The sequence below is a fragment of the Leopardus geoffroyi genome, chromosome C3, assembly GCF_018350155.1.
Source record: "Leopardus geoffroyi isolate Oge1 chromosome C3, O.geoffroyi_Oge1_pat1.0, whole genome shotgun sequence".
NCBI classification, from domain to species: domain Eukaryota; kingdom Metazoa; phylum Chordata; class Mammalia; order Carnivora; family Felidae; genus Leopardus; species Leopardus geoffroyi.
Window position 1 is genome coordinate 108408410 of NC_059338.1, and position 23342 is coordinate 108431751.

General features: G+C 35.9%; 2 protein-coding genes across 13 annotated transcripts in view; one reads left to right on the forward strand and one right to left on the reverse strand.

Annotated features, from left to right (window-relative positions):
* VPS13B (vacuolar protein sorting 13 homolog B) overlaps positions 1 to 23342 on the reverse strand; it is an 811203-nt gene that overhangs the window by 423901 nt on the left and 363960 nt on the right. The gene's annotated exons all lie outside the window — the stretch shown is intronic.
* On the forward strand, positions 18670 to 19005 carry LOC123585735 (40S ribosomal protein S29-like). Its single transcript, XM_045454162.1, has one exon. It carries the CDS (start codon positions 18769 to 18771, stop codon positions 19003 to 19005), a length of 237 nt encoding a protein of 78 aa, XP_045310118.1. The 5' UTR covers positions 18670 to 18768.

Below are 23342 nucleotides of genomic sequence, written 5' to 3' on the forward strand. Positions count from 1 at the left end.
TATTTAACACTTTATTCCATATATTTCAGAATTAAATGATTTACAATGGGTTTCCTATTATAATTTTCTTAATAAACACCATTAATTTGCTTTCTATTGACTTGGATTGCATCACTTCTCTTTTGTCCATTAGTAGTTATGAGAACAAAATGGTTACCTAAGCCTATGGTAAAATTCTGCCAATTTAAATAACTGACTTAAATCTAGACCAACCACACAAAACCTGCACAGAGAAATTTATAGGATCTTTATTCCTAAGTGCCAAAATTTGGAAGGACTAAGATGTCCTTCAGTAGGTGAGTCAATAAACTGTGGCCATGAAAACACACAGAAGCAATTTAAATGCATATTAGTAAGTGAAAGAAGCCAATCTGAAAAAGCTACATACTAATTCAAACTATATGACATTCTGAAAAGGCAAAACTATGGAAACAGTAAAAAAGATCAGTAGTTACTAGGAGATAAGGAGAAGAGAGTAATAAAACTACTATATTGGTTACTATAACGGTGGATAAAGGTCAATACAAATTTGTCCAAACGCACAGAATATACAATACTAGGAATGAACCCTAATGTAAACTATGGGTTTTGGGTGATAATCATAGAAATTCATCAATTATAACAATGTAACACTTTGGTAGAGGATGTTGATAACAGGGGGAGAATCTATGCATGTGAGGGGAAGGGGATACATGGGCAATCTCTGTACCTTCTCCTCAATTTCACCGTACACCTAAAACTTCTTTAAAAACTAAATTCTATGGAAATAAATTTTTAGATGCAGTCAAAATTTTAAACTCTTAACAATGAATACAAAAGGTTTCCAAAGAAATTTCTATGATCAAATTTCAAAAATCTAGTACAGAATATTAGTTTCATATAAACACCATTATTTCAATTTCAAAATAAACCCATCTAATAAATGCTAACAGTACCAAACAGTTTGAACACTATCACATGACTGTGAAGCAATACTTCAAGTAATTACTAATCAAAAAGCCATACAGTTACTGTAAATATACTGATATAATGACCTAATAAAAAATATTAAAGGAGGCCCTGAAATTTATATGTGATTCAAAAAGCTTTGAAAAACATAAGCAGTTAAAACTTCTCATTAAATATCATAATCTGGCTTTTGGAGGTATAAAATCACATTATTTTGGATACACTCATATTGAGTATTTATTTCCTAAAAGATATGAGGGAGACAGTTTTTAAAAAGGGCATTTATTTTCCCTGTAGTTATGTATATTTCACAGGTAGGATATAAAAACTTCCTATAATTCTGTCAATCCTGATATGTATTTTATTTAATCAAAAACCTCTGTAACGCCTGCTATATGCAGATATTGCCATAAGAGCTTTACAAATATTACTTGGTTTAAACCTTATAGCCACCCCATAAGGAACAACACACTATTATTTAGACTCTTATTCTCACCATTTGAGGATAAGAAAACTGATCACACAGAGGTTGAGTAACTTATTCCATGTCACCCAACTGGTAAATCACAAAATGAGGATGTGAATCTACGAAGTCTGACTCCAAAGTCCATGCTTTTAACTATGCTATAGCAACTCTTCTGTTTTTCCAATCCTGTATCATGGTAACTTCTAGTTCCAGCAAATATGTACTAACTATATCATATTTTTATTCAAGATGATGGTACCACCGATTGTTTAGAAATCATCAGATATGTTCATTCTCACTAGAGCTACTCAAAAACCTACATTTAACACAGTAGTCTGATATCTATTATACTTCCTGTTTCTAACAAATAACTAAGGTACTGTTTGTAACAATAAATAAGGTACTTTTGAGACACAAAATTTACTGGTTAAAGTAATATAATAGTAATAAAATAATATCAACAATCAGTTCTTAGATATGTACTATCCAGCCTGGTGCAATATTAATCCTTCATTTCTTCATCATGAAAAATGTACTGCATTGGATGTCTGGGAAGATGGCGGAGTAGGAGGACCCTAAGCTTACCTCCACCCACGGGTACAAGTATATAACATTTACGTAAGTGTAAATAACCCAGAAAACAACCCAAAAGCTGAGAGTAAAAACTATACAACTACATGTAAAGAAGAAGCTGAATCTAAGAGGACAGAAATGGGCAGTAACATGGTCAGGAGCTAAATGGACCCTCGGGTGGGGCCACAGAAGGCAGGTACCCTGCAGGCTTAGAGAGGAGAGAGAAACAGACCCTCACACAGGAGAATGACACACACATAGGAATGACAAATGACCCTCACACATAGGAATGACAAATCCCTTTAACATTTGGCTTTGAAAACCAGAGAGGCCAAATTTTGTATGTTCTTACAACCAGTGGGACTTAAAACCTGGAGCTTTAAAAATCAGCACACTAGGCTCTGGGAGAGCCTGAAGAGCAGGAGGAAGCTGAGTCCCCACCTTTAAAGAGACAGCACAACCAAAGTCCACAGAGATACAGCACAGAAACAGCAGTCTTAAAAGAGCATGGGTCACATAGGAGGGAGAGTAGTTTACTTATCTCAGAGTCCACTCCTGAGCAACAGAGATTCCTAGGAGAGTCATTCACAAACAAAGAAGCTGACAGACACCATTCCCTTCCTCCACCCCCCAACCCCCAGCATAAACACATGGCCACCTAGAGGAACCAGAGTGGTGCCCACACTCACCACCTAACTTGCTAACCCCTCCGTTCTCTCCCTTCTCCAGACCTTGCAGATCCACTCCTCTGATGCACTCATGCACAGAGCCCACTCCAGAGTGGGACCACAGGCTTAGCAAGGTGCAAGCAGCCCTGGCAGGGGACAGCTCGACTTGAAAATAACTACTCCTTGAGAAACTGGGAAAGATAACCACACATACCAGTAAGAATGTGGCGCTAGCAGTGGGCTAATGGCAGACAGCTGTTCAGATTTCTGGCCCTGGCCACCAATGAAAGCTTCTTAGGGGACAACAGAGGGAAAGAGCCCTGCAGTTTGGTGCTACTGCATCATGGGCAAATCCCTGAACTGACTCAACTTAAGCCCATGCGGCCCTACCACATGGACCAAATAACTGCACACAATAGGCAGAAAAAGCCACTGCAGACAACTGCACTGAAGGAAACAGTGGCTCAGCCACAAAAGCAGGATGTACACAACACACATAAGAGACACACTGGAAATCTGAGGTTCTGGGGAACAAGGAATGCTGCACTGCAGGGCACTACAGGACCTATTCATAAAGCCATTACTTCAAGAGTAAGAGATGTAGTTGACTTTCGTAACACAAAGGAACAGACAGAGAGAGTTAGACAAAATGAGGAAACAAAAGACTATGTCCCAAATGAAAGAACAGGACAAAATCACAGCAAGAGACCAAAGCAAAAAGGAGAACAAGTGTAATAACATTCACAGTATAGGAACCCAGAAGGCGAAGAGAGAGAAAAAAGGGCAGAAATGTATTTGAAAAAATACTAGGTAAAAATATCCCAAATATGGGGAAGGAAACAGAAATCCAGATCAAGGATGCACAGTGAATCCCCAACAAAATAAACACAAGGAGAACCACACCAAGACATATAGTATTTCATATGGTAAAAAGTAGTGATAGGGAATTTTAAAAGCAGCAAGAGAAACAAAAACAGTTATGTACCAGGGAAATCCCATAAGGCTATCAGCTGATTTTTTTAGGAGAAAATGCAGGCCAGAAGGGAATGGCATGATATATTCAAAGTGCTGAAATGAAAAATTCTATTTAGTATGGCTATCGTTAAGAACAGAAGGAGAAATTGAGTTTCCCAGACAAAGAAAAGATAAGGAATTCCTCACCACTAAACCAGTCCTACAAGACATGTTAAAGGGGATGCTCTGAGTAGAAAGGAAAGACCATAGGTAAAAGCAAGAGTAGAAGGAAACAAAAAAGCAGTAAAAATTAATATACCTGTAAAAATTAGTCAAGGAACTCACAAAATAAAAGAATATCAAGTATGACACCAAATACCTAAAATGCAAGAGACATGAAGACAGGGCTCAAACTTAAGTGACCATCAACTGGATTGCTATAGGCAGAAGATTTTACATACAAACCTAATGGTAATCACAAATCAAACACCAGTAATAGACATGCAAACAATAAACAGAAAGGAACCCAAGTATACCACCAAAGAAATCCAACTAATCATGAAGGAAGAGAGGAAGGGAAGGAACAGAGAAGAACTACAAAAACAATAATAAAAAAGTAACAAAAATGACAATACACACATAATTACTTTGATTGTAAATAGACTAATTGCTCCCTCAAAAGACAGAGTGCAGGAATAGATAAAAAAAAAAAAAAAAAAAACAAGACCCATCTACACGCTGCCTACAAGAGACTAATTTCAGACCTAAAGCAACATTCAGACTGAAAGTGAAGGGAATAGAAAGCATTTAGCATGCAAATGGATATGAAAAGAAAGCCAGGGTAGCAATATTTATATAGGACAAAACAGACTTTAAAACAAAGACTGTAACAAGAGACAAAGCACGCTATATAATCATAAAGGAACATACCAAGAAGAACATACAGTATTAAATATTTATGCACCTAACATAGAAATATATAAAGCAGTTAATAACAAATTTAATGGAAATAATCCATGGGGATTAAAGTAGGGGACTTTAGCACCCCACTTGCCATTAATGGACAGGTCATCCAAACAAAATCTACAAGAAAAAGGTAGCTCTGAATGACACACTGAATCAGATAAATTTAACAGATACATTCACAAATTTCCACACTACAACAGCAGAATACACATTCTTTTCAAGTGGAAATGGAACATTCTCTAAAATAAATCATATATGAGGCCAGGAAACAAGTCTCAACAAATTCAAAAAGACTGCAGTCATACCATGCATCTTTTCTGTCTACAACTATATGAAACTAGAAACCAACATAAGAAAAAATCTGGAACGAGCACAAATACATGGAGATTAAATAACATGTTACTAAACAGTGAAATGGCCAAGAAATCAAAGAGGAAATAAAAAAATACACGGAGAGAAAGGAAAACGAAAACACAGTCCAAAATCTTTGAGAGGCAGCAAAAGCTATTCTAAGAAGGAAGATTATAGCAATATAAACTTACCTCAAGAAAACAAGAAAAACTCTCAAACTGCCTAACTTTACACCTAAGGGAACTACAAAAAGAGAAACAAACAAAACCCAACACCAGAAGGAAGGAAATAATACAGTTTAAACAGAAATAAATGAAATAAAAATTTAAAAAAAATCAGATCAATGAAACTAACAGCTGTCCTTTGAAAAGATCAAAATTAATAAACTTTTAGCCAGACTTTCAAAATGAAGAGAGAGAGACAGAGACAGAGACAGAGACTCCAATAAACAAAATTAGAAATAAAATAGGAAAAATACCAACAGAGTAACACAAAGAACTGTAAAAGAATATTGTGAAAAATTATATGCCAACAAATTGGACAACCTAGAACAAATAGATCAATTCCTAGAAACATATATTTCTCAAAACTGAATCAGGAAGAAATAGAAAATATGAACAGACCAATTATCAGCAATGAAATTGAATCCATAATCTAAATACTCCCAATAAACAAAAGTCCAAGACCAGATGGCTTCACAGATGAATTCTACCAAACACTTAAAAAAAGAGTTAATACCTATTTGTCTCAAACTATTCCAGAAAACAGAAGAGGAAAGAAAACTTCCCACTTCATTCTTTGAAACTAGAAAAAAGAAAGCCCTACAGGCCAATATCTCTGATGAACATATATGCAAAAATCCTCAACAAAATGCTAGCAAAACTGAATCTAACAATACATTAAAAAAAAAATAACACACTGATCAAGTGAGATTTATTCCCAGGAAGCAAGGATGGTATAATAATTGCAAATCAATCAACGTAATGTATCACATCAATAAGCCAAAAATAAAACTGTATTATTATTTCAACAAATGCAGAAAAAGCATTTGACAAAGTACAACATCCATTCATGATAAAAAACCCTCAACAAATTAGGCTTAAAAGCAACATACCTCAACCTAATACAGCACATATATAAAAACAGCTAACATCATACACAATGGTGAAATACTGAGAGCTTTTTCCCTAAGGTCAAGACCAAGACAAGAGGTCCATTCTCACCACTCTTATTCAAAACAGTACTGTAAGTCCTAGTCACAGCAGTGAGACAACAAAAAGGAATAAAAGGCATCCAAATTGGTAAGGAAACTCCCACCAAAAAACTACTAAAACTGATCAATGAATTCAATAAAGCCACAGGATACAAAATCAATGTGCAGAAATCTACTGCATTTCTATACACTAACAATGAAGCAGCAGAAAGTGAAATTAAAAAAACAATCCCATTTATCACTGCACCAAAAATAATAACATACTTAGAAACAAACTTAACCAAGGAGGTCAAAGACCTATATTCTGAAAACTGTAAAACACTGATGAAAGAAATTGAAGATGACAAAGCCATTCCACACTCATGGACTAGGAGAACAAATATTGTTATTTGCTATATTGCTATATTGTTATTGTTATTTGTACATACTACCAAAAACAATCCACGGATTTAATGCAACCCCTATCAAAATACCAATAGCATTTTTCACAGAACTAGAACAAATAATCCTAAAATTTGTATGGAACCAAAAAAGACTCCAAAGAGCCAAAGCAATCTTGAAGAATAATAATGAAGCCAGACATATCACAATTTCAGATTTCAAGTTATACGATAAAGCGGTAGTAATCAAAACAGTATGGTACTGATACAAAAACATACAAAGAGATCAAAAGAAAGAATAGAAAATCTGGGAATAAACCCACAATTACATGGTCAATAAACGTTTAACAAAGCAGGAAAGAATATCCAATGGGAAAAAGACAGTCTCCTCAACAAATGATGCTGGGAAAACTGGACAGCAACATGCAGAAGAATAAAACTGGTCCACTTTCTTACACCATACGCAAAAATAAATTCAAAATGGATGAAAGACCTAAATGTGAGACCGGAGAGCATAACAATCCTACAAGAAAGCATAGGCAGTAATTTCTCTGACATAAGCCATAACAACATTTTTCTAGATAGGTCTCCTGAGGTAAGGGACACAAAAGCAAAAATAAATTACTGGAACTAAATATAAAAAGCTTCTACACAGCAGAGGAATCAATCAACAAAACCAAAAGGCACCCAACTGAGTGGGAGAAGATATTTGCAAATGACATATTCAATAAAAGGGTTAATATCTAAAATACATAAAGAACTGGGGCACCTGGGTGGCTTAGTCGGTTAAGTGTCTGACTTTGGCTCAGGTCATGATCTCATGGTTCATGGGTTCGAGCCCTGCATCAGGCTCTGTGCTGACAGCTCAGAGCATGGAGCCTGCTTCAGAGTCTGTGTCTCCCTCTCTCTCTGCTCTCATGCTCTGTCTCTCTCTCAAAAATAAGTAAACTTTAAAAAAAATAATGAAAATAAAATACATAAAGAACTTATCCAACTCAATACCCAAAGAAACAAATCATCCACTTTAAGTGGGAAGAAGATAGGAACAGACATTTCTCCAAAGAAAACACCCAGATGACCAACAGACCTATGCAAAGATGCTCCATGTTATTCATTATTAGGGAAATACAAATCAAAACTATAATGAGATTATCACCTCACACCTGTCAGAATGGTGAAGATCAAAAACACAAGAAACAAGAAGTGTTGGCAAGGATGTGGAGAAAAAGGAACCCTAGTGCACCACTGATATGAATGCAAACTGGTGCATGCACTGTAGAAAACAGTAGGAAGCTTCCTCAAAAATTTAAAAATGGAACTCCCCTATGATCCGGTAATTATACTACTGGGTATTTACCCAAAGAATATGAAAATACTAATTTGAAAAGATATATGTATGCCCGCCTGTTTAATGAAGCAATATTTACAATAGCCAAATTATGTAAGCAGCCCAAGTGTCCATCAGTAAATGAGTGGGTAAAGATGTGGTATGTGTGTATACAAAAAAAAGAAAAAAAGAAAAAGTAATACACTCGGAGTCAACTTATGTGTTTCAGTTGTGTCACTTACCATAATACTTAAGGAAAGCAAGTTAATCTAAGTGTCAGAAATTGAAAATACTATTATCGAATGGCAACAATACTATTCATGTTAAATGTTTTAGTGTATATGAAAACAGTTCATGAAAGTACTATAAATATAGGAAAATGATGATAAAAAAATTGTAAAGTGTAGAAAAGAACTTGAAAGTTACCAGATATAAAACACAAGTTCCCACCTCTTCTATCACAATCAGGCTGTTGTTTTAGTTCTACCTTAAATACCATTTCCTCTGAGAAATGGTCAGTGATTTCCCCAAATTAGACTTGGTCCTTCCTCTATAATCTCTCAGAATTCTGACACAACTCTGTATAACATATTTAATTCTCAATGGTATTGTATTAAACATCTAAATATTTATCTTTCCAAAAGGAGCAGTAAAGCCTTATGATATGGTATAGTAATAAATGGTAGCAGTTAATGCTTGAACTTTGAAGATATATTCTGAACTCTGCCCACCAATCATCCTACTCTTCCAATAAGAAATAATCTTATATCCATATTAATCTAACACCAATTAGATAAACTGGCTGAAAAATAAAGCTAGAAATTCCAGGCCTAATAGTTAAATGATCCTATTTGTTGCTTCTACCTCTCCATCAATGATTTACATCAGAACATTCCTTTTCCTTCTTGAGGTTGAACTGGAATCTGGTAACAATTACTCAAAGTCAGTATGTCAAAACCCTCTGTTCTTACTTTGAGGATTTGAGTAATGATGTCAATGGTTAAATGTAACTCTAAGCACTCTATAGTATATATAAACTAATGGCACCAAATATTGCATTTGATACCAAATGGCTTACAATATTCAGTTCAAGATTCTCACAATAGAAAGGTTATTTCATGATATTAAATAGTCAAATACTGTTCAGCCAGAACAATATAATTCATTTTCCGTAGTAAGTGTTTCTCAGAATTAAGCCGTGTTTTGGGATTTTATCATCACCTGTGTAAAACCCTTAACAAGGTGCTATCAAAAAAAAAGTAGGTCAAGTTTAGTACCTGGTCAATCGGAGAGAATGATTTCTAATAGGAGAGTAACAACAACAAAAACTTCCTATAGCAATTTTTCCTTTAAACTTGAGACATTTAACCATCAATTTGTATGTTTAGGCACTTGATTCATTATAACACTGATGCCAAGACATACTCATTTCTCTGAAAAGGCAATCCATGTTTCTTCTGTTTCATGCAGCAGCCTACAGTAGTATAGTGACTTGCTCAGTAAATATTGGCTGATTCAAGCAATTGATATAATTTTAATTGTAGTTGACATACAATATTAGTTTCAGGTGTATAACATAATGATTCACCAATGATATACATTATAATATCTTTTTTGAAAGATAAAACATCCTATGTGTACTTTCTTAACATCTTTCCCTAATAGCATATTCTTAAACACTTTTATTAAAAAAATGTAACTTTGTGTGAGGTATATATTTATGATTTATGGCTTCATGTTTATTTCAAATTTTATTTTTTTTATTTCAGATTTTACATAATCACCAAGATGCAAAGTGTGCCAATTTTTATTTCTCCTTTATGTTCAAAAGAAACCATGCTGTTCAGACATGTACTCATAGCCAAGACATTATTATGCCAAGGGGTAGCAGCCTTAAGCAGAGTTGAATTACCTAAAAGGAAACTTAAGATAAAAATAAAAAACCTCCTGAAAATAAGCCTTGCAAACTCAGGTTGTAGATCATCCTGGAGAGGCAACATAAAGAATCTTAAGCAAAACAAGAAGATGACTACCAAAAAGAACTTCTTAATAAAAAAGGGGAGAGTTGCAAGCTTGAGGGATACACTTTTCTTCATTACAAGTTCAGAAAGCTAAAGGCCAAATGGAGAACACAGGCTATCTAGAATGGCATACTTTTTAGGTTTTTGTGGAGATATTTGAAAGAGAAAGAGGGTAAATGCTTCAGAAGAGAAACCAGACATTGATACAACAGTGACATGTAATATCACATTTCATTATCTTGTTCACAAAGACATCATAAAAGACTAGGATAAAAGATTGTGTTAGCTTTTCACATGCTTAAGGTGTTCTCTTGCTGATAAATGGTCTACTTTTGGAGATACTTTTATTACAGAATATATGTTGATATTTGATAAAAAATCAGAAAGTGCAACTAACTTAAAAATAAGGAAAGGAAAGGGAAAGGAAAAGGAAAAGGAAAAAGGAAAAGGAAAAGGAAGGAAGGAAAACATATCCCATAATTTCAGTATGTTAAAACGTCATTCAACAGTGCTTTAGGAGCACCTGCTACATAGTGGACTATGGGACTAAGGACTTAGGGACTAAGTTGGAAACTGGAAATACCATAGTGAATAAAATAGACATGGTCTCTGTTCTCAAGGAGTTTAAACATACATGTGGTAGGCTTTAAGATTTTTTTAAAAAAACAAAACAAAAAACTCCTCAGTCGTGGAATTGCAGACACTAATCGGATAAATATATTTACATACAAGCTTCCTCAAAGCATAAAACTGCAGTTAGGAAACCTAGGTGCCACCTTTCCTTCCACCATTCAAGATATGCGATCTTAGAATACCTCCAGCTATTTAGGTTTCAGTTCTTATCTATAACTCTCAAGAGAGAAGCATTAAAGGCTGCCTATATCTCACAGAAAAACCATGGTGTGAGACAGGCATTCTGCTATCTGTAAAGAAAGAAGAAAAAAAAATCAAGGGCAAGGAAAGAAAGGGGAGGAAAGAGGAGGGGAGGAGAGAAAAAGCACTCAGAAACACCATCATGTCGTAAGTATTAAAGATACAAATGTCTCTAAAATCTGCCCTTCAAGTTATATACTGATTACTACACTGATCCATCAAGACTATTAACATTCTTTCACCCTAGCCTTAATTGCAAAATAAAATAAGTAACAACAAGAAGTTTAAACTTCCATGACTCTTCATGTGTGTGTACCCACAATACAACCAACACTACCACCACCAGAAACAACAGCACAGGGTAGAAAATGAGGAAATGAAGCTTTTGGAGTTAACATCGTGAGACCTTAGAGGAGCATGAAGAATTTTTAAGTTGGAAGAGACAGTCCCCTATTTATAGCTGCAACTTTTGACAAGGCTAGTGTTGGTTTTTTTTTTTTACGTGTTTTATACTCAGACTAAGTTTCAAGGATGATTAAATTATTCAAAGTGCAACTCTAAAATAATGAGGCTGGTTTTCCTGTAGTTCTATAATATTGGTGTTGTTACTTAGTATTTGTCCTTCATGAATACCTTCACAATGCTTCTCCTTCTGCAGTAGTCTTAACCTGAACACTGATCTTTATAGTTGTAAGAGTTCAGAGGGAAACTAAGAAGCTAACCAGGGAATTATAGAAAAATAAATGAGAAAACTTTGGTTAATCAGATCACTACTAGAATTTGAATGTTCACACTTATGTTGTAAAAAGCAAAAGGAGAAAAAAGGGGGGGGAAAGGTGTGGAAGGAAGGCAGAAAGGAATCTCATTCATCATAAGCAAAAATGTTATTAAACATCCATTTACTATATTCCAGGGTACTGCAGTAAGGGCTGAAAAATATGACACAATCCTTATCCTCCAAGTGCTTACAATCTAGATAGGAGATATTAATCTAATTACATACAACTGTCAAAGAGCATGATGAATGCTATGCTTTAAAATATTCTGCAAATTACAGACTGTCTAATTCAATCAAGCACTGGCAAAGTCTTCACAGGGGAGGTAACATAGTTTGGGTTCAGGACAAATTCTTAAGAAAGAAGGAGTTGTAGGCAGAACATGAACAGAGGCACAGAGGCACAAAGTACACAGTGAAGAGTTTAGTGTGAAGTATACTGCACAGCAAATGAAACTGCTAAACTGGAGACAGGGCTGGAAAGGTTAAGTTTAAGCCCTAATTGTGAACTGCCTTAACTATCATGCTGAGAAACATGAAATTTATCCTGAAGGTATTAAGAAGATGGTGAAAACTTCTATGGAAGGAAATGTAATAAAATTTGGGTTTTAGAAGTGAAAATTCTGATATTCACACAGAATATTTATCATTGTAATATACAGCTATATCTTTGGGAAAGAGAGTGAAAAGAGAAGACCAATTAGTTGTTTTGCTTACCCTCAATGTTGCTCATTTTATTTGATTGTTGCTACAGTAGTTAGAAATTGATCTATTATGACCCCATACCATACTCTGGATATTAACCAAAATAAATTCATGAACTGTGTTTATTTGACCTGCATTTGATCCTTTTGCTTTTAAGTGGACAGCAGGAAAAAGAAGTTCTGATCTTTGACTAATTTGAGGGTCCTGCACTCCAAATGAAAACTCCAGGCCTAAAAATTTCATTATTCTTTTGTTTAATGATGTAAGTTGGGACATATAATTGCAATCATTTTTAAGAATCCACTAAGTATATTATTTTACGTATTTGCTGAAAGTATCATTTAAGTTTCATTTCTTCAAACTTTTTTTAAATTTGAGAGAGAAGAGCGCATGCATGTGAGTGGAGGAGACGAACAGAAGGGAGAGGGAGAAGGAGAGGGAGAGGAGAGGGAGAGGGAGAGGGGGAGAGGGAGGGGGAGGGGGAGGGGGGAAAGGAAATCTCAAGCAGGCTCCATGCTCAGCACGAGCTGGACACGAAGCTTGATCCTGTGACCCTGGGATCATGACCTGAGCTGGAATGAAGAGTTCCTCAACCGACTGAGCCACCCAGGTGCCCCCAAATTTGTTTTAAATACTCAAAGAGAAAGAAAGAAAAATTGGTTGATTAAGTGGTTTCTACTTCTAAAGATACCTCCAAGCATTCCACTTATATTGCCCCAGAGAGAGGAGGATGCCCCAGAACCCAGACAAGAGTCAAATTCTTTCGTTAATATTATCCCCATAAAACTCTGACACAACTCTGAGTGACCCTGAATTGACTTTACATTACTTACTTCTTTAGCCCAGTATAACTGAAGATCATAGATAAGTTCTCTATCTCTGCTAGAGAAAAATAAAGTTATATTTTGCACACTTGATTAGAAAACTGAGAACTGTGCCTAATACATACACATATATTACAAAATTAGAATAACCAATAACCAACCAACCTGAGTGATCCTAAAAGACCATATCCCTCCAACCCCCAATACTTGCCACATAACACTGCCTTAATATTCTGGGGTTAATTCTTTCATGTCCTTAATCTCCATTCATCTCCATTTACATCAGCCAACAGGAGAAGCCCAAAACTCTAAACATCCCTTATGACCCAGGCTCATCACCAAAGAGCTCTGTGTAACCCTAAGTGATGCCATCTCTCATTCGACAACACTGAAATCTCTTCTGTTCTGCTATCTAAAACTCAGATCACTAGTAAAATCTCCCATATCTTCCTAAAACTTTTCTCTGAACTTACTCTCCAATTTTTTTTCTAACAAATCAGAGGACACTGCTTTCTGGGAAGTCCTCTGAACTAGCTGTTTTCTCTGCCATATCCTGCAAAGAACTGGGCCTGGGAATAAGCTCAACGGCTTCCCTGATCCTCACTGCCACTATTTTTTTATCTCCTCCCTAAAAAAAAAAAAAAAAACAACTCACTTTGGATATCATGTCTTCCAACCATACACCCATCACTACTTCTTACTGCAATAATCTATATGATCCAGAGGTCAACACCCTCACCCACATTCTTTGAAGATTTTAGCTCCAGGATCACTGTCACTCTCTGCGTCAGAGACAAGAGTCCTCATTAAACATTCTACCTGCTCCCCTATATTACTCAGTCTGCAGCAAGGCAAGCCTATGTGAATGATTCTCACCGATAACATATGACCTAAAGCTAGATAGTACCTCTCTAAGCTTTAGAGGCAATCAAGAGCAAGTGTGCTTTCCTTATTTCTTTCTCTTTGCTTATCTGCTGAACATCTTTGCTGAATGCAGAACATCCACAGGATCAGCAGTGTGACTAAATGGCAGATGCCCAAGTGACTGCTTGCAAAAGAGTTAAATTGTGACCACAGCAATGTACTTTTCCTGAATAAGAAATCAATTCTCTTGTGTCAAGAGACTGAGATTTTTGTGGGTGCTTTTTAGAACCGGTGGACAGCACTAATAGGACCTATTAGAGGAAACTGAAACATTTGACCATCGCCACCTTCTTGACACACTTTCTTAAATCCTTCTGGACACTGCTGTCTCTGTGTTCCCTTCCTACCTCACTACCAGCTTTACTGGTTTTCTTGCTACTTCATTTTCCCTAACTCTAAATGTTGCAGTGTCCAAAGATTCAGTCTTTGGGCTATTACAATTCTCTACAAACGCTCTCTTCTTAGATGATCTCACTTAGTGTCATGACTTTAAGTATCTTCTACATGGTGACAATTCCCAGGAAACACTCTTGATCTAGCCTCTAAACACCAGACTAGGGGCGCCTGGGTGGCGCAGTCGGTTAAGCGTCCAACTTCAGCCAGGTCACGATCTCGCAGTCCGTGAGTTCGAGCCCCGCGTCAGGCTCTGGGCTGATGGCTCAGAGCCTGGAGCCTGTTTCCGATTCTGTGTCTCCCTCTCTCTCTGCCCCTCCCCCGTTCATGCTCTGTCTCTCTCTGTCCCAAAAATAAATAAACGTTGACAAAAAATTTGTTTTTAAAAATAAAAATAAAAATAAACACCAGACTATTTATCTGTCCATTCAACATCTCCATTTAGATGTTTAATAGAATTTCAAATTTAACATGGCCAAAGCAAAACTCTTATGTCTTCCTCTGTCCCCACACCTTTGCTTTCATATTCTTTAAAGTCTCAGAAAACAGCAAATCTACCCTTCCAGTTTCTCAGTGAAAATAACTGATCCCTTCTCTCACACACACCACACATCTAGACAGCTGGCACAATTCTATGGGCTCCATCTCAAAATATATCATAAATTTGACCTTATTTCCTCTAGTGATACTTCACTCAGCCAAGTCACCATGATTATAGGCAGATACTACCTCAATAAGCTACAGGTCAACAGGTCCACTTGCTGCTATACTTTCTTCCCTATGGTCTAGTCTCAACACAACACCCAAAGTGACACAATTAACATAGCCAAAAAGAGTTCTATCATTTCCCTAACCAATATCGTTCTCTGGCATCCTGTATTACTCACTTTTATTAGTCCAAATCCTTACAATGACTTATTAGTCCCTACAGGATTTTTCTTCCCCGTTGTCTTTTTACTTCCTCTTCCATCCCTCTTCCCAGTGATCTCTGCTCCAGCCTGGCTGACCTCCTCGCTTTTCCCTGAAAGCAAAAATACTAGCCGAAATACTGGGTTAGAGAACACAGTAGAAGAAGAACCACATCCCCACCACCTTTCTCCCAATCCATTTCCTCAAGTCTGTGGGACATTTCAGAAGGATTTGGAGAATTTTAGCAAAGCAGGAATAAAGGCAGACCGATACCAGTCTGTGAATCTTATTATAGACTTATTCTTCCATTCTGTTGCTGTGGCTTGGAAAGCACTTGAAAATGAGAAAGAGGAAAATGTTGGCCTCTTCCAAAACTTATGAGCTATGGAAAAGTAAGACTTCAATTCAGTAAGCATGGTTGAGTGTCTACTTGTAACTAGGACCTAAAGGTAAGAAAGATGTGTAAGACTGAGATTGTGCTTTTGAAAAGCATATTTTGAAAAAGGGAAACAGGTGGGTAACAGACTTACTAAATGGACAGGTAGTACAATAATTGTAGCATCACTGTCTTTTAATGACCCTTTACCCTGTTCTAAATCACATATGTACAGTAATGGAAAAGAAGCTATTACTCATTCATAATCCTAATAATGATTTTGGTGTCACCAGAAAGAAATATAAACATGCCTCTTGCAAAAGAAAAAAAAGTCAATTTTCAGGTTCATAAATAATCTCTGTACTTTTTTCTCCATTTCCGTGGCTACAATCTGCTGAAAATGTTCATTTCTATAAAGAAGGGTAACTCACATTTCTGGAAGGGTCTTTCTTCTTCTGCTCCATCCTACAAACTGCTCTTAACCATAGGATACGACTCAAGAATTAATTGCACCATACATAAAAAAAATCAAAGTTCTCTATCTGGTTTTCGAAGCCTTGTATAAGCTGATCTTGCCTCTCTGAATCTGTTCAACTTTATTTTCCACTATTTCCACTGAAGAATCTCCACTCCAATCAATGTCTTCCCCCCCATTATTCCCATCCAAGCGACCTGCCCCCTCTTGATTATTGCAAATCTTATCTACTTAAGACATACCATAAGTTGTACTTCTCTAATGAATATTTTTCCAGTTCTTAAAGTATATAATAACGGCACCTTTCCCCTAAATTTTCCTCAGTTTTATAAATCCGGCCACATTATACATGACTTTTTTTTTTTTTTTACCTGTTAGAACCTAAAGTTCATGAGAACAAGAGCCATGTCATCTACTGCTTTCAATTTCCCAAAGTACTTAACACAGAGTTAAGAACACTGTAGGAACTAAAAATTCTATTTACTGACTATCTGACTAAAGATAAAATCTAACATCAATATCTTGGGTTACACATGCACTACTCTTGTCAATATTCAACACTATAAAACATAATTAAATGTGTGATGCAGCAGGAATATCCTGAAAGATTATGTGCACCAATTTAAAATGTACTACAAGATGCTACTTCTCCTGAATAATTGATAAATATCCCTGGGAAATCTGGGAACAGACATCAAAAGGTATAGGACATCAATACAAATCAATCAAAGAAACGGGACCAAAAAAGTTTGAGGAATGTGATATTTAAGCCCCTAAATAAAAAATAAAAACAGAGAAAAAGGTTTTATTGAGTTGTATAGTTATTTACTAAATACCTGCTCAATGCCAGAAATCAGTGTTAGATTCTGGGAAGAAAGTAAATAAGTCTTGGGGAAAAACAGTTTATTCAATAAATGGTGCTGGGAAAACTGGACAGCCATATACGAAAGAACGAAACTGGAGCCCTATCTTACACCAGACACAAAAACTAACTCAAATGGATTAAGGACTTAACAAAATGTCACACCTGAACCATAACGCACAGGCAGTAAGCTCTGTAACATTGATCCTGGCAATCATTTTTTTGAATCTGACACCAAAAGCAAAGGCAACATAAGCAAAAATAAACTAGTGGGACTATATCAAACTAAAAGGCTTCCGCACAGCAAAGGAAACCAGCAACAAAATGAAAAGGCAAACTACTGAATACGAGAAACTATCTGCAAATCATATATCTGGCAAGGGGTTAATATCCAAAATATGTAAAGAACTCATACAACTCAATAGCAAAAACAAACAAAAAATCTAATTAAAAATTGGGCAGAAGATCTAAATAAACATTTTCCAAAGAAGGCATACAGATGGCCCATAAGTACATAAAAGATGCTCAAAATCATTAATTGTCAAGGAAATGTAAGTCAAAACCAAACTAATATATTACTTCACACCTGTGAGAACGGCTATTATCAAAAAGACAAAATATAACAAGTGCTGGTGAGGATGCAGAAAAACGGGAATTCTTGTGCACTATTGGTTGAAATGTAAATTCGTGAAGCCATTATGAAAAACAGTATAGAAAGTTCCTTCAAAAATTAAAAACAGAACTATTATATGATCTAACAATTCCACCTTTGGGTATTCATCTAAAGAAAATGAAAATAATAACTAGAAAAGATATATGCACCTCATTGTTCACTGTAGTATTACTTACACTAGCCAAGATATAGAAACAACCTAAGTGTCTGCTTATAGATGAATGGAAAAAGAAAATGAGGTTAATACACATATACACATATATGTATCTATATATGTATAGGCATGTGTGTGTATATATAATATATGGAAACATATAATGAAATATTATTCAGCCATAAAAAAATGAAAATCTTGCCATTTGTAATAACAGAGATGGGTTGCAAGGACAGTGAGATAAGTCAGATAAAGAAAGACAAATACCATATGATCTCATTTCTATGTGGAACTTCAAAACAAAACAAAACAAAAACCAAACTCATAGATACAAAGAACAGGCTGGTGGTGTCCAGAGAAAAGGGGTGGACGAAATGGATGAAGGGTGTGTCTGAAATGGGTTAAGGGGGTGAAAAGGTACATACTTCCAGCATAAAAGAAATAAGTCATGGGGATGTAATGTACAGCATGGTGACTATAGTCAATAACACTGTATTGCATATTTGATGGTCTCTCAGAGACAGACAGACATTTCATCACAAGAAAAAATATTTTTGGTAACTATGTATAGGGATGGATATTAACTAGCCCAATTGTGACCATTTCACAGTGTACGTGTGTATTGTATCACTATGCTGTAAACCTGAGATAAATGTAACATATGTCAATTATGCCTCAACTTTTAAAAAGTGAACAAGTCAGATATGGTTTTTGATACACATATTCTAGACTAAGAGAAAGAAAAGAAAGAATGAAAAACTCTGGTAGGTGTTACAAGGGCAGAAAAGAGGTGCTAAGGTAGGGAATCCTGGCAGAGTGGCACAGACCTACTTGAGAATGACTGAATAGAGGTTTCTTTACTGAAAGCATAACATTTAAACTAAGACTAGGAGTATGAAGAGTACATAGCTACAAAAAGAGCAATGAACTTTTGCCTTGTTCCATCTGAGAGAGCAACATGGGTCACCAGGAGCTCTACTGTGGCCATCCAAGGAAATTTGGCCTGGGTTGTCATTCCTGCCCCATCTGCACAAACCGGCAAGGTCTGATGTGGAAATACTGTGTCACTATGTGCCTCCAGGGTCTCCTTCAGTATGGGAAGAATATGGGCTTCATTAAATTGGATTATGTGAGCCACTTTGAATGGGTCCTCCAAGATACCTACTGTAATGCCTATTCATTGTACATAAAATAAAAATACTTCCATTTTGAGTGTTTTAGTGTGTATGTGGGGGGTGCGGGAGCAATGAGAACAGTGGAAACAGCACATGCAAAAGATCCCAGGCAAGAAAAAGCATGGAGTGTTTGAAGAAAGAGGATCATTGTAAGAAAAAAAAAAAAATGACAAATGATGAATGGAAGAACAGGACAGAGGCTAAATCAGGTCAAACTTTGTAGGCCATGGTAAGGAGTTTGGATTTTATCTCAAATGCAATAAGAAGTTACTGAAGTGTTTTAAGCAGGGAATAAAATCATCCAATTTAGATTTGTAATAGGATGATTCTTGCTGTCATCTGGACAATGGATTAGGGTAACTGAGAACAGATGATGAGATAATTTGGAAATGACACAAGTGAAACTATTTAGGACATCCTTACATTATTCTGTACAAGAAATTATGTGGCTCTGATTTGGGATGCAGCATATGAACAGAATGGACAGGGGAAAAAAGCCACTGAATTCAAAGTTTCATCCTTGAATAACATGGTCAATGGTGGTGGTGGGGCGGGGTACATAGTTGTACAGATCTGACACATTAGGCATAAGTGGTTGAGTGGCCTGTAAGATACCTAAACAGAAATGTAGACAACTGGATGTGAGACAGGAAGGAAGGAAGGAAAGGAGGGAGGGAGGGAGGAAGGGGAGACTGGTATAACAAAACAACTCAGTCAAGACAAATGTAGCATAGATCATCAGTGTGAAAGAAGTGTTATTATGTAAACATGAATGGAAATACTGGCCTTTAAGGCAACTTTAAGATGATTAATATCAAACGAGAAAAGAAAATATAAAATTACCCTGGAAGGAACTAGATAAAACAGTAAGCTTCACTTTGCTTAGAGCTTATACCTTTCCTTTTAAAATATAAACATAAAAAAATGTGAAATTTACTTTCTATCTGAATGTGTTTTTATCATTTTCTAGAACTTCCACATACTTTCCTTTTAAAAAAAATGTTCATTTTAAAAAATTTTAAAAATGTTTTATTATCTATTTTTGAGAAAAGAGAGAGACAGAGCGTGAGTGGGGGAGGGGCAGAGATAGAGGGAGACAGAATCTGAAGCAGGTTCCAGGCTCTGAGCTGTCAGCACAGAGCCCGATGCGGGGCTTGAACCCATGGACCGCGAGATCATGACCTGAGCTAAAGTCAAACACTTGACCAACTGAGCCACCCAGGTTCCTCTAAAATGTTTATTTTTTAAATTTATTTTTGAAGAGCGAAGAAGAAAAAGAATACAGGCAGGGGAAGGACAGGGAGAGGGAGACAGAGAATCCCAAGCAGGCTCCGTGCTGTCAGAGCAGAGCCTGATGTGGGGCTTAAACTCACAAACCATGAGATCATGACCTGAACTGAAATCTAGAGTCCAACACTTAACCAACTGAGCACCCAGGTGCCATTTTATTTAAGTCTTATAATAATACTTAAATCTGTGAGCTTTTGTTTGTATACTTATTACCATATTCTAAATGAAGAAAATCCAGGTGTATGAGGTTAGCTTGACATGGGAGTAGGAATAGGATCAAAAGCTAGATTTTTTTGGTCTCTAATCTACTGGTTTTTCCACCATACCTTCTTAACTTGATCCGTATCTTACACTGATCATTATTTTTGGCAACTTAATTTGGCAACATAAATTTAAATAACTTGAAGAAAAAGTGATTTTTACATAGTAAGACTATTTTTAAATTTCTAGAGTTTAGAGAGTATATAAAGCTTTAAGCAACTTGCCATAGAAACTGCAATAATGCCTGAGACTTTTCATCAAAATACAAACTACATTCGATACTATCACTCTTGAAAGCCCCTTGGGAAATAATGGCTTTTGGATTCTGCAAGTCAGCGTGACATGGCATGCAAAATTGCATCTCATGCTGAGCCAACCAGGAAAATATATGTCATCACCATGTGACATTCAGAATTTCATCTGGAAACTATAATCTTGTTCTGACTGCTTAAAAAAAAAAGGGGGGGGGGAGGAAGACTGCATACAAAACAATTTGGTTGAATTTTAGCTGAATTCTTGCCAGTTCATGTAAAAACTAAAATAACTTATTTCCAAAGAACTCTGTATTCAAAAACCTTTCAATGTACTTATTAACATCACAATGTTTTCTCAAAGAACTTCAAAATTAACTGACATACTTTTGAAATCTTATGATAGCTCAAATTAATGAATCACTAGAAAAAGTTCTTTATAATGAAACAAAGTTGTAAAATTAATAAACTGTCTGAAGTAGAACATCAAAAACACTTCCTAATTCCTTTACCCCAAATGAATAAACTCTAGATAAAGAAACATGAAACCTGCTGTCGGCAGCCATCTGTCTTATGCATCCTGTAGCTTTCAAGTTCAGATTTTCTCCTGGGCTCCTAATTCATATGTGCAATACCTTCATAAACCATTTACCTCATCCTATCAAAACACAAATCTGTGAGTGTGATTTAGTCTAAGTGTTATATAATCAACATTTTGTGTTTTAAACCTGTTGTGACTAATTGGAAAATGAAAAATTAGTGGACATAAACTAGAATGCCTGCCTGCCTCACAAATTATTCCCAGGAGCCATGTTTCTGCTACTCTTCCATCTTCTGGTGTAACATCTCATGCTCCTAAACACAGAAGAGGATATATGACCTAACTTGGGCTGCGACTGGGCCAATCATAGTACCTAACCTCCCGGGCCACAGTGATTAAGATGTATGCACATGATCTAAGAGAGGCCAAACAAAATCCTCCTCAGGTAGGTTTTCAACAGATACTAGACCAGATCTTTCTCTTTGATCACAGAGAATTAAGTATGTGAGTCCACAGGAACCACAGCCATGTACACTGCTAAGCCAAGAAACCTATGTTCAGTAAAAAAAAAAAAAAAAAAAAAAAAAAAGTTAAACCAACAAAAAAGGCAGAATCCTGATGGTATGGAGTCTCTGTTTTGAAGCCACTCCAAAGGAAAGATTTTTGCTTTTCTTACCATTTTGGTTATGCGAATCAACAAAATATTCCTGCTTTTTAAAATTTAAAATAAATTTTAAAAGTTTCAGTCTCTTGCAACCAGAATCCTAATTTAAAAATGTGTTCTTCCCTATTAAAAGAGTCACCTATCTATTAAGAGGAAAACCAGGCAATTCTTAATAGGTGTACCTGCCCAGCCCTCACAATATCATTACACAGCCTACATCCAAAATGCCCAAGCATATCATGGAGCTTACTTCCCCATTTCACAACCTTACTTCTTCAAGAACTATCCAACCTTACTGCCTGCCTTCCTTAATTGGCTCTCACTCCTTCCATTATCAAATCCACTGGTCACTGTCTCTATGACACTGCCTGAACTTGCATATTTGGAGATGCTATTGATTTTATCTCCATCTCCAGAAGATTTCTTCAACTATGTTAGTCAATACTTTTCCCAGCTTAACTAGGCTCCTTGGCACTCTCCCAACTGAGCCTTATAAGGAACTTCCTTCAGATAACCCTAAACTTACATGTAACAACATCCTAATATAGCAGTGAGCTCCAATAATGTAGTGTGCAAAACTGTAAGACCCTCCATTGAGCTCTGGGGAAAAATATGAGAATGTCTGTTCATATTTACTTTTATCTAAAAATGAGAAAGACATATATAGTTTGTTAATATTTAGTAAATTAGGATTACATTGAGGTCCATCCCTATGTCAGAAGGCTACAGATAACAAAATGCTAAATATACTGGAGGAAAATTAGACATTCAATAACAAGAAGAAATTGGCACGGGCCCTTCAATCTTTCATTGACTTTAAATTAATTGTGGCATATTACCTACATACACAAAGTTCATCAGATTTCTAAATTTTGTTCTCTACCTTAAACTAATCCTCATAATTTGTATATACATTTTCAAAAGATTCCTATATAACAGACATATCTAAACCTATGGATTAAAGATATCACTAATTTATTTAAAAGAAAAAGGCAACACTTTCCCATTAAGTTGGAAGACTATCTTATTGATATAAGGAAGATGGAAATCTACCACCCTTATTTCAACAAAGGCCTTTGACAAAATGGGTAGGACTGAAAAAATAAGTGTCCTCAGTGCACTAATGATGGTCTTTTCCCTCTAGGATATAATGTATCTCAGTGAGGTGGCTTTTCAATGATGTCAGCCACTAAAATCAACTATTAAAATAAGCTGAATTAAGAACTAAACCTTAAGTTTTTACAACACAGTATTAAATTTTATTTTAAGAAGTGAAGCACAATATTAGTCCCACTGAAATATTACTGATATATTGATATATTATTGATATATTAAAACTATCAGAATAAA

What these genes read in the sequence shown, in the direction of transcription:
- LOC123585735 (XM_045454162.1), top strand. Translation starts at nt 18,769, where the DNA reads ATGGGTCACCAGGAGCTCTACTGTGGCCATCCAAGGAAATTTGGCCTG.